At 32.1% G+C, this 17703-nt stretch overlaps 2 protein-coding genes across 4 annotated transcripts; both read right to left on the reverse strand.

The window, feature by feature from the left end:
* Positions 1-1016: 1016 nt before the first annotated feature.
* Positions 1017-5073, reverse strand: LOC131607643 (aldehyde dehydrogenase family 3 member H1-like). 2 transcript variants are annotated; one of them, XM_058879621.1, is made up of 12 exons: positions 4806-5073; positions 4611-4718; positions 4273-4516; positions 4120-4188; positions 3944-4040; positions 3414-3620; positions 3225-3325; positions 3043-3147; positions 2793-2965; positions 2614-2704; positions 2371-2520; positions 1017-1726 (listed from the first exon to the last, which is right to left on the reverse strand). In XM_058879621.1, the coding sequence occupies exons 1-12, from the start codon at positions 4847-4849 to the stop codon at positions 1490-1492; spliced, it is 1626 nt and encodes a 541-aa protein (XP_058735604.1). In that variant the 5' UTR covers positions 4850-5073; the 3' UTR covers positions 1017-1489. The 2 variants fall into 2 exon arrangements, with proteins under 2 accessions (XP_058735604.1, XP_058735602.1); XM_058879619.1 differs by having other exon boundaries at positions 1021-1726; positions 3225-3340; positions 4806-5072.
* Positions 5074-12707: 7634 nt separating this feature from the next.
* On the reverse strand, positions 12708-16886 carry LOC131602906 (uncharacterized). 2 transcript variants are annotated; one of them, XM_058875126.1, is made up of 4 exons: positions 16735-16886; positions 15183-16338; positions 13521-13595; positions 12708-13178 (listed from the first exon to the last, which is right to left on the reverse strand). In XM_058875126.1, the coding sequence occupies exons 2-4, from the start codon at positions 16068-16070 to the stop codon at positions 13062-13064; spliced, it is 1080 nt and encodes a 359-aa protein (XP_058731109.1). In that variant the 5' UTR covers positions 16071-16338; positions 16735-16886; the 3' UTR covers positions 12708-13061. The 2 variants fall into 2 exon arrangements, with proteins under 2 accessions (XP_058731109.1, XP_058731110.1); XM_058875127.1 differs by having other exon boundaries at positions 16790-16876.
* Positions 16887-17703: the final 817 nt, after the last annotated feature.

Here is a 17703-nt window from a genome sequence, read left to right on the forward strand (position 1 = left end):
GTTAGATCATTAGATGTGGAGAAAGATCCTTTCAGACCTCGAGAAAAGAATGAAGAATTGCTTGGTTCTTAAGTACCATATCTCAGTGCAATTGGAGCATTAATGTACCATGCTAATTATACACGTCCTGATATATCATTTGTTGTAAATTTATTAGCAAGATACAATTCTTCACCTACAGGAAGACATTGAAACATAGTCAAATATATACATTGTTACCTTAGAGGTACAATAAACATGTGTTTTATACCAATATTCATATTCGAATTAACAGGTTATGCAGATGCTGTTTACTTGTCAGATCCTCATAATGGCAGATCACAAACATGTTATTTGTTTATATGTGGGGTACAACTATTTCATGGAGATCGGTGAAATAAACCACAACAACAACATCATCTAATCATGCAAAAAAATTAGCATTACACGAGGCAAGTCGAGAATGTGTTTGGTTGAGATCTTTAATTCAGCACATACAAAATACTTGTGGTTTATCTTCTAAAAAATTAAATACAACGATCATATATGAAGATAATACTGCATACATCGCTCAATTGAAAGATGATTACATTAAAGTAGACCGGACAAAACACATTTCTCCCAAAGTGCTTTTTTAATCATGATCTTCAAAAGAGTGGTGATAGAAGCATCCAACAATTATGTTTATGTGATAACCTTGCGGACCTTTTAACAAAATCACTCTCAAGTAGAATTTTTAATCAAGTACAAAAGATTGGTCATCATCGAAGAAATGACCATTCAGCTGCTGAGGGGGAGAAATGAAAGAATATTATACTCTTTTTTCTTCCCTAGATTTTTTTCCACTAGATTTTTTCTAATAAGATTTTAACAAGACATATTCTCAATGAACATCCAAATGAGAGTGTTATGAATAGAGATTAAAGTAGATGTTCATCCTTATTCCTCTTTTTCATCTTCCTACTCCCTATTAAAAATTATAATGTAAAGAACACTTTTGAAAAAGATAATACAATATTATTTTGATATTTTCTCTCTCTTTGTCCTTTTTGATCTCTATATAGTTTTAGTTAGTTTTATAAAAAAAAAAATTGGTAATAAGTGTGAGTTATGGGGGCTTAAAAATAAGAGCTCGGTGAGCGCATTTCATGGTCAATTTGTTTAGTACCATTCGGCCTTCGCATTACTCCTCTTAATGTTCGCCTTGCTTTTACTGCATCTAAAATTTGGCCTGCCTTTTCTCAATAATTAAGTCACACTATGCATGATGCCATGATTCTTACATAGTTTTCTTTTTGACAGGATGATTCTTGTATACGGAAAATTATTATTTAGAAAATATATAACTAATGTAAAATTCATTCACTTGTTTGTTGATAAATTTATTCACAGTTATGGGGCTTCTGAGTTCTGGCCCTCCACCTTACCAAAAAATAGCAGGAGCAGGACACATTTCAGAGACTGGGGGAACAAGAACATTATAACATTTACATTTCCCTTTTGCATATCATCATTTAGACCATCCAAGCAAAGCAAGAATAATGTGAAAAATACTACCATCTAAAATGGCCCTCAACAATTTCGCCTTCTCAGGCGTGTATGGTGGATACCTTATGGATGGATCTGAATCAAAACCTTTATATAAAACTGCCTTCTTATGGCTGAAACTATCGAAAGAGAACTTTCCATGGTAAGCGCCCATTCCACTTTCTCCAACTCCTCCAAAAGGCAAACCACGAGTTGCAACCTGCACCAGCATTGTTGTACAAGTCAGTCTAATGTCATCACGCATGCCAATATCTCCCGTCTAGACCATACATGAACGAGAGTAGTTTACTATGTACCTCTGACACTACGGATTAGAGGTGTAGCTGGTGTCCAACACGTGTCAATGTCGAACATCGACACATTTGATACCGTAACATTCAATAACTTTTTTCTCCGATAATTATCAATTTCAACATGTTAGTGTAGTGTCCAGTGTCTATCCTTCATAGGCAGTTAATTTTCAGGTTTAGATTTCATTGATTGCCTATACAAAACTTAGGTAGTGAAGTCTTGAGCATTTAATATTCATACCATACCTGAATGTGTTTCTACCTTTGATGAATTTGTGTAAGAATACGAAAATCAATGGAATTACTTATTATTTATTCAAGTCAACATTATATCAGCCATCCTTCAGAAAACATTTCAAGCAAAGACGAATCATCTTATGTATGTGCCAATCAAAGATGCCAAATAAAGAGAATATGAAGTTTCCTTTTCTGTCTACTGACGCACTATCAGAGAACAAGAGATTTATGAAAATAGGATCATATTTATAAAATAAGTGAATGTTAGAATTCAATAAATTTTCATGTATTATAAATTTCAGAAAGAGAGTATTACATGCACAACAGCATCATTGATGAGCATTCCTCCAGAAGATATCTTATCGACATAATCCTTCTTCAGCTGCTCATTGTTTGTGAAGAGATATGCTGCGAGAGGTTTTGGCCTTGATTTTATTATACTGAAGCTATCTTCTATATTGTCTACCTATAAAAATATGATGAAAAGATAACAAAAAATTAGATTTATCCGAAACATAAAAAACGTAACATGCACTTTCCATTATGATTTAGTACTAACAGTAATGATTGGTAATATTGGCCCAAATATCTCCTCTTGCATAACCATAGCTTCTTCTGGAACATCCAATAAGATAGTTGGAGCAATCTTCCTGCAATATATAGGGAAAATCGATGTTATGATATTGTTACAAATGATTAATTACAATCTTAACAACCATGATGGGAATGCTAACTCACAATTTCTTCTCATCTCTCTGACCTCCTAAAACAATTTTGTCAGATGCCTTATCCTCATCCAAGAGTCTCACAAGTCGTGCAAATTGAGTAGGAGACACAATACGAGACATGTCTTTGGATTCGATTGGATCTTTCCCAAAAAATTCTTCCAGCCCATCTTTTAAAGCAGTTATCTGTTTAATGATAACATGTCAAAGAGTGATATACTGTAACATCATACTGAATATTGGTACTATAGAGCCAATCTTACAAGTGTTGGAGCAAAGTCTTTTCTTGTGATGATGTAATCAACAGAAATGCATGCTTGTCCACTATTGCATGCCCATTTGCCAGCTACTATCCTCCTAGCAGTGACCTGAAATTTCAAATGACTACATTATGTGAGAATGTTATTTTGGAAGTGTAAATAACAAGTCCAAGAGATTATGTTACTTGTAAATTGATATTTGAATCAACAACAGCTGGACATTTTCCTCCAAGCTCCAGAATCACTGGAGTAAGATGCTTTGCAGCAGCAGCCATAACAATGCGACCTACTCGGGCACTACCTGAGTAAAATTTGTCAACTATGCATAAAACCTTATGGCAAAGTTGCATGCTACTCGGTATTGGAAAAATTACCTGTATAAAGTATCTTATCCCACTTCTGCTCCAAGAGTGCAGTTGTTTCAGGAACAGCACCTTCAACAACTCTTACAGCAGAATTGTCTAGATAACTTTCTAACAAACTTGCAAGAAGGGATGATGTTGCAGGAGAAATTTCTGATGGTTTCAAAACCACTGTGTTGCCTGCTGCAATGGCTCCAATGATCGGATCCAATGATAATGCTGAAGGTAGGAGATAAAATCTTTATCAATGGAAAGGAAATGATACAGAGAAGATGGAAAATCAATAAATTAGAATAGTATAAGCATTCCCAGCAACCGAGAATAGATGAAAAATCATTAAAATAGAAACCGAGAACTCGTTAGAAATAAAATCAATTTTGATTGATTCCCAGCAACCAAATGTCAATTATTTTGCAAAATCCTGATAGAGTGGAGCTAACTAGAGTTCCAAGATATGGGACATTAATCAAAACATGCTAGATTACAGTGATTAAGATGAAGATCGACGAGGATTGCACGAAAGATGAACATGTTCTACATACAGAAAGGAAAGTTCCATGTTGATATGATCAACACAACTCCCAATGGTTCTGAAACAATCTCTGCTGATGATGGAAATGTTGTGATTGAAGTACTCACCTAAAATAAGGAGAAAAAAGATAATGTATTACAAATAGAGTCAAGTTGAGTCACAATCATTCTCATTCTTTGGTATTACCTTTTCAGGCTTCATCCAGTGTTTCAGTTCTTGAAGTGTTTCATTACACGAAGTTTTCACCTGGAAAATCTGCATTTAAAATGATGGTAAGGCTAAGATGATTACCAATTTACCATACAAGTTGAAACATATATCAAAATTGATTGAATATACCTCGGTTATATATGCTTCCATTCTAGGTTTAGAAAGGTCCTTAACAAGAGCATCAATAATTTCCTCCTCTTTCTCTACCAACATCTTAGCTATGGATTCCAATTGGGAAATTCGCCATTCATAACTCTTAGACTTACCTGTATCAAAATTCTTTCTGAGCTCACTAACAAGCAAAGAGGCCTTGTCTCCATCAAATACTTGCTTCTTTTCTACTTCAGAGTCCACAGACAGAGTTGCAGAAGTCCTTCACAACACAAAAAAAATGACATATAAACCAAATAGAAACAGTATCATTAATGTTAAGCAAATCAAAAAGAGAAGAGAAAGAGAGTGTTTACGAGTGTGTAGAGAAAACAACGCATCGAGAGTGGAAATGAAGTTGCTTGGGAAAACACTTTGTGGTTAAAGTTAAAGTGTTTGCAAAAGCTCTGCTACCAAGTAGGGCACTGTTGATCATCATGAAGAAATGGTTTTATTAATGAATTAGAGAAATAGAAGTAAAGAAAGTAGAGAATTAAAAAAAAAAAATGTACCTAGGAGGAGGAGCAAGCAACGGCGGAAGAGAGAGGGTTTTCATGGTAAGAACTTGGGACGTGGTAGTCGGTTAGGATCATAAAAATTGATGTCTTATAAGTATTCAACTAGAAATTACTACTAGTAACATGGAATTTGCATGACTTGCATTTAACTTTGTTGGTGAAAATGAGGTGAACCTTGATGACCTAACTTTGCTGATTCCATGAGTAAACTAAACAGTATGTTTTGTGGAAAGAAGGAGTGGCTAGAATGTGTGTGGTACACGTGGTTCGAAAAAATAACTGAAAAAAATAGATAGGGACGGCTCAATAGAAAGAATTGTGCAATTCTGAGTAAGGTGAAGACAAAACTGTTGGAAAAGAAAAGGGACTTTGTGTTTATGTTTTCACAATTTGCATGTGTCAAAAGCATATTTGGCCGATTGGCGACAATGGTAAGCAGTCCATTTTACATCTGCAACCCATTTTTGAGTTCTTTATGAGTCCCACCAACCATATCATCTCAACATAATTTATTTAATTTTTATTTTAGGGTTAATACTACTTTACCCCCTGTCATATATGCGAGAATCGGTTTACCCCTCTAAAAAAACTTATTGGACAAATCTTGCAAAATAAAGATTCCATCAAATCAAACTTGACCCTGATCAATTTTTTTGACCAAGATTCTTAGAATCTTGCCTACATGGCATTTTTGGTAGTGCTGACTGTACAGCACATAAGCAATGTGGCACGGTCAGCACTGCCACGTGGAATTTTTTTTTTAATTTTTTTATTGATTTTTTTAATTTTTTTTTAATTTTTTTTTGTTGATTTTCTTTAATTTTTTTTTATTATTTTTTTAAAAAAATTAATTTTTTTTTATGTTTTTTAAAAAATATTTGACAGTACTTACGGATTTACATACGAATTTGACAATACCTACGGATTTAAAAATACCTGCGGATTCACCTACAGATTTGACAATACCTGCGGATTTACCTACAAATTTGACAATACTTGGGGATTTACCTTTAAAAATACCTGCGAATTTGACAATACCTGCGGATTTACCTACGGATTTAAAAATACCTGCGGATTTACCTACGGATTTGACAATACCTGCGAATTTACATACGGATTACTTGCGGATTTACCTACGAATTTAAAATTACCTACGGATTTACCTTTAAAAATACATGCAGATTTACCTGCGAATTTGACAATACCTGCGGATTTACCTACGGATTTGACAATACTTGCGGATTTACCTACAGATTTGAAAGTACCTGCGAATTTATATATAATAAAAATGAATTTTAAATAATAATTAAAAAAATATTAAATTTTAAAAATTGGAAAAATATTAAATTGGAAAAAAAAATTTAAAAACGTAAAAAAAATATTAAATTTTTAAAAAAAAAAAAATTAAAAAATCAATAAAAAAATTTTTTTAAAAAAAATTAAAATCCACGTGGCAGTGCTGACTGTGCCACATTGCTTATGTGCTGTACAGTCAGCACTACTAAAAATGCCATGTAGGCAAGATTCTAAGAATCTTGGCCAAAAAAATTGATCAAGGTAAAATTTGATGGAATCTTTATTTTGCAAGGTTTGTCCAATAAATTTTTTTTTAGAGGGGGGTAAGTCGAATCTCGCCTATATGGCAGGGGGTAAAGTAGTATTAACCCTTTATTTTATTAGTGTAATTCTAATGAGTCCCACAACTTTGCCTCATAAATTAATTTGATTGGGTACCACAATTTTTGACTAGTTACATTGCAATGCAACTGTATTATGACATGGCAAATTGTTTCAATATCTAATTATTATATTGATGTCCAGCTGATGAACTCAAAGGAACTCATACTTTTTAGGTTCTTTGTGGGACCTATTAAGCCACGTCAGCTTGAAGCAACTCAATTAATTTTTTACTCCAATAGTGCAACTCTGAAAAAACTCATATTGGGTCCCACAATTTTAATTTATAAATGAATATTTTATTCATATTAAATTTTATAATAATAAATTTTATAACAATTTTACTTTATACATGAATATTGGGTCCCACAACAGAAAATAAGAATGTTGTATCTCTTTTACTCGATGTCCAGCTGTAGCAATGGGTATGCCAAAAAGCAACTGCCATGTGGAAAACAAATTGAGGAACTTGTGAGAAACTTAGCTTTGGAGCTGGTCTAAGACTATGCAGTGGCGAAGCTAGAAAAATTATTAAGCCTGGGCAAAAACTTAAGCATTTTTTTCATAGCCAAACTTTGAACATCTTCATAAGTGGATAATTAAGCATCTATTCTCACTTGAAGAATATAAGTGTCAAGTTGATCAATTATTGTTTCACGGTCATCAACAGAAAAGTCTGCATGATAAATATCAGCAAGACGAGTAAGCTTATTGTCACGACCAGCAAAATACACAGAGTCGCCACCATTGTTTATTCGTCCTAAGGACAGGAAACAATAGGGAAAACCTAAAAGGGAAAGATTCTAGATTTGGGAGTCGATTAAACAAGGGGAAGATGTTAGGCATCTCTCGCTTCCCTTGTACTCAAGAGAAACCTCTCATAGGATTAGGGTAAATGTGCTTGCAAAGAAAATGTTTGCTTTTATTTCTACTTCTATTTATTTATTTACAAAGTATATGTACAAGGGTTTAATTAGGAAATGGTTAATTGAAAGCTAGAGGACTCGCTAAAGCATCACATTTTATGTATACGTAGTTCGTATGTATTGGTTAGTGGATTTTATTTATGAAAAGAGATCTTGATTTTTTAATTAAGTTAGTGAAAAAATTTCTAATTAATTAGAACTTAAGCTAAAGGGAAACTATTTTTGGTGTATTTTGAATACTTGTTAATAAGAAACTAAATCTAAATTAAATGAGGAGAAATGTTTTTTTCTTATTTTCATATTTGAACTAAATGTAAAGAGAAACACATTTTTTTATGACCTAATTAACAAACCTATGATATTAATCTAATTAGCTAGACTAAAATTAATATAATTGAATGATCTAAACTAAATAAAGATTAGCGAAAAAACCAACTTAAACTAATTTAATAAGTAAAAAAGTTAAACTATTAGTAAAAGAATTTTTTTAATATTTTTTTAGAGTTAAATGATAGTGCACTGACAGTGTAAAATAGTTTTACACTATCATCCAATAAAAAACTATCAATTAGCCATGTCATTAAATGAATTTTTTAAATAAAAAGTGGTTTAATTGGATACATGGTGGTGATTGGTTGACAGTGTAAAAATATTTTATATTATCAATGCATTTTTTTTTTTTATGATGGAAATAAGTTTAACTAATACTAATTAATTGAATAAAAAACATAGAAAAAATAAAATAAAACAAATTTGAAAATAAACAAGGAAAGATAAAATAGAAAGTATAAGAGGATGCTAATTAAAAAAATGAGATTATATAAAAGTTAGTTATAACTTTGGTCCAAGACCCATACTAAACAAATCTTAATTACTACTAATTAAAATAAATTGAACAAAATAAGAAATTTAAGTAAAACAAAAGGAAAAGGAAAAAAATAAAATAAATTAAAGATGAAAATGCAGGGTGGGAGACGTGTTCTCTACTGTTGCCCATGGTCACTTCCAGATCAAAATAAAATAACATTGACTTTTCAAGTACATATTTCAACCAATATCTATGAGACATATGGCATGCAAATAGCAAAGAAATAAAATTTACTGGGCCCGAGCCTGGGCAAGTGCCCACCCTGGCCGGGCCCAAGAACCGCCTATGAGACTATGTATAATAGTTCGTGGAATTAACATCTTTTCTTTTTACCTTTCACATCATCTTATCTAATAATTCAACACTCATTTAATTTTTACGAATTTATTTAATAAAATTCAATATTCTATCCTATCACTTTTATTTTATATTCTTATTTTCTTTTACATTTTTGTTTTTGTAATTATATATTAAATAAAAATTATCAATTGAAATTAAATTAAAATAATTAAGAGTTATATAAATTATGTTAATTTTTTTATTTAATAAATTATTTGAATTTTATTTTTTAATTTTATATTTTTAATTAATTTTTTACCTTAAAAGTAATAAAGACGAGATATAGGGGGACAGTCATTATTAAAGCAAATAAAATTAAAAAAAAATTAAAAATGCAATACAATATGGTAAATTAGAATTTCGAGTGTTAAAAGGGTTATTGTTGGGATCCATTTCACTAAAAAGATGTTTAGAACTACAAAAAAGAATTTATTGGAGGCTAAATAGAAAACTAGAGAGAAAAAAGTCGATTTTTTTGGTGTCAAAATCAAATGAACCAAGTCTCTATTTATAGACAAAAAATGATGAATTTTGGTGAAAATAAAAATAAATAAATAAATAATTTATTATAAAATAATTGTCCCAAATAATTATGATAAACGAAAAATCTAAATAATCAATACAACCCATAAGATTTTGCAAAGTATATGATGTGGTCTTCTCTCCCTTCTCATTCAACATGTTAAATATATTAAACAACAATTAATCCACATTATATTCAACACACTATTGAAAATATTCAACTATTGAAAAAATTATTCAACACCCTCATTATAAGTAAGGAAAATAGATGCTCTGTAAATACCACTTATGTCCCTATTTTATTTTGCTCCACATGCATAAATTAAGGATTTTCATGGTCTAAAATTTACTTTTTTTTCAACCAAATATGTCATATGGTTTCTATTAACTCTCTAGTTATCAAATTTCATCAATAAATGCATTTCTTCCCCACTTTCCCCAACCCATATTTTTATTAAAAAGTTGCAAATCAACCTTTGTCAAATCAATCCACACATCTTCTATCAATGCTTTGCAATTCAATGTTTCTTATAGTTGTTTCCTTGATAGTTCTTTCTCCACTTCCCTGTGTTCTTCCTTTCTCAATCAACTACCATAGTAATACTCATCTTCTTAATATTCACAATCAGTCATTCGATTTGAAATCGCTTCTTCAAATCTTAAAATCGTTGTTTCACTAAATCAGATTATCTTCTCACAATTGTTAAAATCTTCTTTCATCACCAACATCAGTTATGCATATATTCCATATGATTTGTTCTTTGCATCTTCATATGTTATCACCAGATCTGAAGATTTTTTTCTCAACCAGGTAATAATAAGTTTCATACACAGATTCCAATTTTTACATTTACCCCTTTTTATGTTTTTAAAACCCTAATATTTTTATTTGTAGCCTTAGCTTAGATCGATAGTATCACCTTACTTTTCTTTAAACCCAGAATGTCTTAATTTTACTTTAATCATTTGATTTCCTTTTTATATTTTCTAAATTTAAATTTGATTTGATGATTCTTAGATTTAAGCTCATGTATTTTTGTCTTTTATTTTCTTATTCAGATTTAGAAAAGATATTGGATGTGATTTTGGATGTGGAGCTAATAACATATCTAAAGTATTATATCTTCTTGATTAGCTAACTTTATATTATATTTTCATATTCAAATCTTCAAAAATATTGTGGATAAAAGATATGTTTTAATTTTCACCAACATTTTTTTATATAGGGTGTTGCAACCCTGTGTTTCACTATGTACTTTATCAATAGGTTCTCAAACTTCTTAGCAATGAAGTATGACCCTTCATTTCTTATTACCAATCTGGGGACACCAAACCTTGGAAAAATTCTTATTAAACATTTTAATTACAACTCATGTGTCGTTGGTAGGAGAGGTTATCGCCACAATCCACTTTGATACATAGTCGACCCACTACTACAAATAATACATTTCATGACAAAACTTTCACATCAGCCAAAAAATGAAGTATAATGCCAAGGCGTGCCATGTTTTATTGTTTATAAAAATAAAAACCACATATTCCTTCAGTTTTAATTATAATCGAAGGGAAAAACAACTCACCACGTATTCCCTTCGTTTCTTGAGTATTTAGATTGCTAGTCGTATCTAACTTGTGGTTCAAGTATTTGTCATCTGTTCAAAACACGCTAAATAATCGAATTTAGTTCGGTCTTTAAGGGATGAAAGGGAATGGTTAGGACATACTTATCCTCTCTGTTTCTCGAATATTTTTTATTGCTAGTCGCTTAACTTGTGGTTAGCATGCTTGCTTCCCGCTAAAGACTTGTGACTTTATTCGTCTCACAAATTTCATAAAAAAATAGACATGAAAAAGGAATGATTTAGACGTACTTATCCTCTATGTTTCCAGAGTAATTTGATTGCTAGTTGTACTTAACGTGTGGTTAGGATGCTCTTCTCCCACCTTAAAATAAATCTAACCAATCAAACAACTTGTTCGCCCTAGCGCGACCGAAAACCATTTCATAAACGAATGATGCTTTATCAATTTTGATGTGAAACTTGAACTAACACTTTATACCTCCCATGTGCGAGTAGAAAGCATTGTTGTCTGTTTGAATGTGATTGAGGCATAATCTACGAGAATCCGGATTATGTTTTATCCATTTCAAACGCGATAGACACACAACGTTCCTTATTCCTATGGTTGGGTAGCAAACAATGGTTTTCCACTCAAATATGATCTGAGTATATTTCGCAAAAATCGACCAATCCATAAATATTTGCTACCGAGAACTACGTAGCCTTGAGTTCTCCATCGCACCTGGGAATACGTAGGAGCGATATCCAAAGTCTCGTCAGGCACCCTAATAAAAAACCTAAAAATTTCCATTTTATTTCTTTTTTTAAATAATTCTCAATAAGTAGAAGAATTGCAAAAAAACATCACAGTAACATTGTTTCAAAAAATAACTAAATGGGTCTCGTTGAGTGCAACAAATGTGAGGATTGTTAATACATTCCCCTTGCATAACTGACTCCTGAACTCACTCTTGGTTGCGACGACCATATCGTCATTCTTTAAAGGTTTTATCGATATTTTTCTTTCCTTTTAGAATAAATAAAGTTCGATGACGACTCTATTGTATTTCGAGTGTTCCTACACTTGGGGATTTTTCGCGCAACGACTAGTTGTAACACTTGGTAAATGGTGTGTTTTATCAAGGGTTGCAACCTTGTGAAACAACACCATTTATTCTATAATTAGATTGTTTTGAATTCAAAATCTCATATTCCTTGTTTAAATTTCATATTTGTTTCTTTCCTAAATTCGAGTTTTCATCTGTCTTGTGCAAACTTCAAATAGGCTGAAATATCCTGAATATTCTTGCATATAGACTGTGAGACAAAAATAGAGAGTGCTTAAAATACTATTTAAAAAATACTCACATTCATGATTCTAGCCCTAATTCATTTAGAAACAATTTCTAACAGAGTTTAACTCAACCCAACAAAATTGGTCTCACTTAAAAAAATGTTTAAACTAAATATTATTTAATGTGAAACTCTTAACTACACTCCCAACACTATTGAATTTGGTGCATAGACATAATTGATAAGGGGCTCTTAAAACATGACTAAAAAGATCTTAAATCAGAATATAATATCATTTTGAAATTGTAGATGAGTCTACGTCACCTTTATAAAACCAACTTATAAAGTAACATCTGTCACACTTACATAAACTAAAGTCACAAAATTTCTTCATAGTTGCGAGTGTTTCTTAAGGATTCATGACTCAACTTGACATTTTCTGAGAATACACACCACAATCTCAACAACATACAATGTCACAGAGACATGCCACAACAATCTCAATCCTCAAGCTACCCGCAAAAATATTTAAAATTCCACACCTAGTTGCACATTTTTAATCATATTCATAATTGTGTGGAACAAAATTTAAAACATCATTAACAACACATCACCCAACACCAGTGAAAGAGTATCATTCCACCATATCATTTGGTGATGATGACAATGATAATGATGATTCTGATAGTGCCGATCAACAGGATGAACATTTTGATATAAGGGCAAGAGATGGTCGAGCTCAGGAACAATCTCCCATAGCTACTCGTTTTACCAATGGTGTGCCACTAATTGAGTCTGGATATTTTTCATAATCGTACTTACAGAGTATACATTTATGTACGACTTGAAGTCTAGCTAAAGAACGTATAATTATTATTTTACATTCCACAAATATGAAAATCTAACAAATAGACTCTTTAGTAGTTTCATAGTGAATAATCACAAAAATTTTAAGATGCCGAGGAAATAAAACAAGAGTTAAAAAACAGATGGCAGGGGCCAAGGGAAAATAGGGAGGTAGGACTAAACAAATATGGTAAAGCTTTGTACCAAGGGATCATGTTCATGTTGTATTGGCACTGTGTGTCCGAGAAGCCCATATTCCAAAGACAAGAAACCAGAAAACAAACAATATTGCCCAATAACGTGCAGGTCCATACTTGATTCTGGTAAGCACAAACTGCAATTACCAATTACATGAGAAAAACAATTAGACTTTGATTGGCAGCAGAATTGAAAGAAAAAATTTGCAGATCAATTATGTATATGCTGAGCAATGAACCGTTACAGATAAGCACAGTCTTCTATTATGTTCAACTATTTTTAAAAGCATGGTATAGTTTTAATCCAGCCAAACATTAAAAGTTCTATGCTGGTTTAATCACGGTCTTCTTTTATATTCAACTATTTTTAAAAGCGTGGTCAAGTTTTAATCAAGCAAAACAAAATCAATTTGAACCAAATGTCTTTCAAAAAAAAGTATAACAAGGGAGCTCAAAAGGAAGGTACATGAAATACTTACGAAGCGGAAAAAAATCACCACCGTTAAAGCACAAACACCTCCAAGTAGGATATGAAGACCACTTCTTGCAGTTTTCTGGACAACAAATATAGGCGGAAGTATTAGTATTAGGCACGTGCTTCTAACCACAATCAATAGGGAAGCCAATAATACATATAACCACAATTCCCTGATACAAACAATAAGAAAATACCTTAAAGAAACACACACACATATACTTATATACAAAGAAGAGTAAGAAATAATTATGAAATGATAAAAGTGTGTCATCACTTTTCCCATCCAAAACAGTAACTCTTGAAGTAGTCATGACTCAGTGAGCCACCAAACAAGCTTGGGGTCAGAAGCACCCTTAAACATACAAGCGCTATGCTTCGACAACACAAACTAAATGATAGTCAAATAAGACACGCTTCAGATTTTTAGCCTTTGCAATATTACCCCAAACCTTTTATTGTTGATTGTTAACTATTAGAAAACTGTTTTAGCCTTCAGGGGTTGAGCCCCACATTCGCTGCCCTGCAAAACTTAAAAAAGGCAGTTCCAAAGGAAAGTAACATGCCTTGCATTACAGAAACAAGTGGCATATTTTTCTTAACAAGATTTGCACATATCACAAGAAAAAGGATGCCGGGCCAACAAAATTGCAAGTGTTTGTATTAATTTTAATATGAACTGTCGTCCAATCAAAAGACTTATCTTCATAGAAGATTTGGGCTTCCAAATAGGTTTGTCGAAAAGGAAATTTTGAAGACTAGAAATGTGTATCTCTTGAAAAAGTAACTCTACATAGAAGTCCAGAGTCTAACTCTCCTATCATAATTGACTGAAAGACAAAATCTAGTAGGAAGAAAGAGGAATGTAGTTCACAATTTTCACTGTCATTCAGATATCCTTAGAAAAGCACACCCCTGAATAGAATAGAATAGAATAGAATAGAATAGAATAGAATAGAATAGAATAGAATAGAATAGAATAGAACAGAAGCAGCTAATGGCAGGTTATGCAAAGTAGAGGGATAAAAAATGGAGAGGAAATCAAAGGCCTATAAAGATAAATATTCCCAGCCCAAATGTTCTCCCAAAATTTAATCCACTATGTCACTAAATCCAAAAGGGAAATAAATATTCAAGAGTTAGAGTAAGTTAGTGATCGTTACGTTGACATGGCCCTCTAGCACATTCTTGCAAGTTACAAAGCAGAAACCAATATCTGTTTTAGTTGATATCATTCGGATGGTACATGAATGAATGACTTATTGTAGCAAGCATAAAAATGAATGTGTTCCAGAACCTACACCATAACCAAAATCGGACCATTCAATTTCAATATGATCAACCCTTTCGTTGTATACATAAATATGGCTCTCAATTAAATCTTAAGGGTGTGGTTAGATGGAGGAAAATGTTAGTTAATTGATCCCCTTGCCTAGGAGTTTGCCGAATTGGGTTGGAAAATGAAGGATAGTCATTTAAAACATCACGCCTAGCTCAATGCCTGTATTATTATCATTATAATGTTCCGAAAATTTAAGCTGCTATAGGTCTAGGCATGCATATAAGGGCACATTTAGGCAGAGAAAAAATATCTAAGCAAAATCTTTCATATAAACATATTAGCAAGTTTGGTTAAATATCCCAATTAATATTTGATTTTATGTACCTTCCCAACACGAGGAGCTATAAGCCATGCAAGGGTGATGGTAAGCAGCCCTGTAGCAAGGAGGATCCCAGTACCTTCTACGGCCCACTTAGTTGCAGTGTTCTGTTCGGGGCCAGCCTCTTCGATAAAAATATTCAAAGGCTGCTGAGAAACAAGCTGTGAAACTGAGCCCACATTGCTATTATCGTTAAAGTTACTGCTATTATGAGGACAAAACCATAGTGCAATTTCACTTAACCGTTGCCTACGGATAGCAGCCACGGCATCAGGATCCACAGTAGTATTTGGACGATCTTGTGCAGGACCAGGATCTCCGTTGACAGTTCTTTCCCTCAACGCTTCATACTCTTTCAAAGAACCAACAACCTTGTTGAAGTCAGATATTTTGATATTATTTGCTATATGTCCACATATTTCACAAATGGTAGATCCATGATTGATAAACCACTTGAGTGCACAAGCATAGTGTACCAAAGCAATGTCATTTTTACAAGAACAACCAAGTTCTAGTAACGTATCTTCATGAGATAAACCATTTTCCAAATCGCTATCATTCTTACATATGAAAACCTCCCCATCAGGGCCTACAAATTCCATCGTCCCGGATTTGCTTTTGACATTTCGGTTACCAGGCGTATCTTTTGGAATTCCCTGGTCATCAGACTTTACTTCCCCCTTGCTTTCTATAACCGGAGTGATGCCCAAAAACTCTAGTGCAGCGTCTCCTCGCTTATCAGACTCAGCACACTGGCACACGCGACAACATGGCAATCCCATCTCCCTCTCCAGACTAATTCGAGAACGAGATTCTAAATCCCCAGTCTCCACACGCGAGGAACCATCATCCCCAACTTCTTTTTTCATATCCGGCTCATTTTCCTTGCCCATCTGATCAATTCTATATTCAGACTCAACCAAACAATTTGAGCTTCCAGATTATTGGCAAATTCTGTTTCAATAAGATTTATCCGCAATACTATCTTCTGCACTGTGAATTACCAAACCAAAAATCGGCACGCTTTCAACCAAAGTACAGCCCCGTGCACAAAACATGCTTCTACTTCAAATATAAAAGGAATCATAAACCTCTATCATACATTCTCCAACTAAACACAGAACTTGCAACACTGCAATGCAGATTTAGTTCTTGATAAACCTGAATCATGAATGATAACTACACATTACAAAATCCTTTATTGAAGATAAATTATTCCGTTTTTTCATAGTAATATCCAATCCAAAGGCCGGAATTTAGATATTATAAACTAAATTTGACGGAATCACACTCAACAGGTTATTTGAAATCAAATTAAAAATTGATAAAAAATCAAAACAAATTTGAGAGCAAAATCCTATCACTATCATCATCATATAGATCACATTGTTGAACCTAAATCAATTCCATCGTCACAAAAGGAAAACACATCAAATTCCTAAAAAATTAAATCGTGAAATTGAGTTGAACAGAAAAGAAAACGTAGATTGAATTGATAATAAGTTAATAAGAATTAAATAATGACATTGATTGAATTAACAAGAGCTTGGGTCTTACAGTGAATTCGATCAACGGAGAAGAAGAAGAAGAAGAAGAAATGCTGAATACTTACTGACTCACACGAGACTTGACTGTTTCGTTTAGGATTTACATTACTGTTAATTACATATTCCTATCTTCTCAATCGTTTCTTTCTCTTTTATTGGTAATAAAAACCTTTTTTATTTATAGTAGTATCTACCATTATGAGTAAGATAGGTAACTTTTTCTTTACAGTCAACAAAAAATAGATTATTAAAAAACGTTATTGCTTGTGTCATGGATTATTGAAAAGTCGCTTTCTTCTTACTATGAGTGAGTATTAAATTTATATTAACCAATTTAAAATTATAATCATTAAAAGACAAACAGGATAGAGATAAAATTATGGAGTACTTCTTTTTATTACTAAATTTTTTATAATAAAAAACAAACAGGATAAGAGATAAAATTGTACTTTTTATCCAAATAATTGATTTAGTTAATGAATTCATCCATATTATTAAGAAAGATATACGGAGTATAAATTAAAGAGGAAGATAATAATTTTTTTAAGAGGTTTTCACCACGCTAGCTATCTGGTTTAGTAGACCATAAATTAATAGTAATTTTACTAAAACATGCAAAATAAAATATATATTTTATGAATAATATTTATTGTATTAAATAGATGATATAAATAAAAATAAAAAACAACAATTCATACTAAATAAGAAATCGTTTTATAATAATAATAAATTATTAATATTTTAATTTTAATATAATAAAGTTTACACATATTGATATAGAATAGGTAATAGGTTGGGCTGTTATTCTTTTTTAGATGGCAAAATTAATTTTTTTTAAAAATTACATTTATGTAGATACAACATTGTTATCCATAAATCATTGAAATATGAACTCTCTTGTAAAATATCAACTACTTTTGGCGATAGAAAAACAAAAATGTTAAAGGAAATTAGTATGAAAGAATCTTGGTTGTCAGAA

The sequence above is a fragment of the Vicia villosa genome, linkage group LG5, assembly GCF_029867415.1.
Source record: "Vicia villosa cultivar HV-30 ecotype Madison, WI linkage group LG5, Vvil1.0, whole genome shotgun sequence".
Taxonomy (NCBI): Eukaryota; Viridiplantae; Streptophyta; class Magnoliopsida; order Fabales; family Fabaceae; genus Vicia; species Vicia villosa.

What these genes read in the sequence shown, in the direction of transcription:
- LOC131602906 (XM_058875126.1), bottom strand. Translation starts at nt 16,070, where the DNA reads ATGGGCAAGGAAAATGAGCCGGATATGAAAAAAGAAGTTGGGGATGAT. An exon ending in TAGCTCCTCGTGTTGGGAAG is followed by an intron (nt 13,596 to 15,182) that starts GTACATAAAATC and finishes TTTGTTGTCCAG; the next exon opens with AAAACTGCAAGAAGTGGTCT. An exon ending in TGGTGATTTTTTTCCGCTTC is followed by an intron (nt 13,179 to 13,520) that starts GTAAGTATTTCA and finishes TGGTAATTGCAG; the next exon opens with TTTGTGCTTACCAGAATCAA.
- LOC131607643 (XM_058879619.1), bottom strand. Translation starts at nt 4,849, where the DNA reads ATGAAAACCCTCTCTCTTCCGCCGTTGCTTGCTCCTCCTCCTAG. An exon ending in GTTGTTTTCTCTACACACTC is followed by an intron (nt 4,517 to 4,610) that starts GTAAACACTCTC and finishes TGTGTTGTGAAG; the next exon opens with GACTTCTGCAACTCTGTCTG. An exon ending in CAATATTACCAATCATTACT is followed by an intron (nt 2,521 to 2,613) that starts GTTAGTACTAAA and finishes ATATTTTTATAG; the next exon opens with GTAGACAATATAGAAGATAG.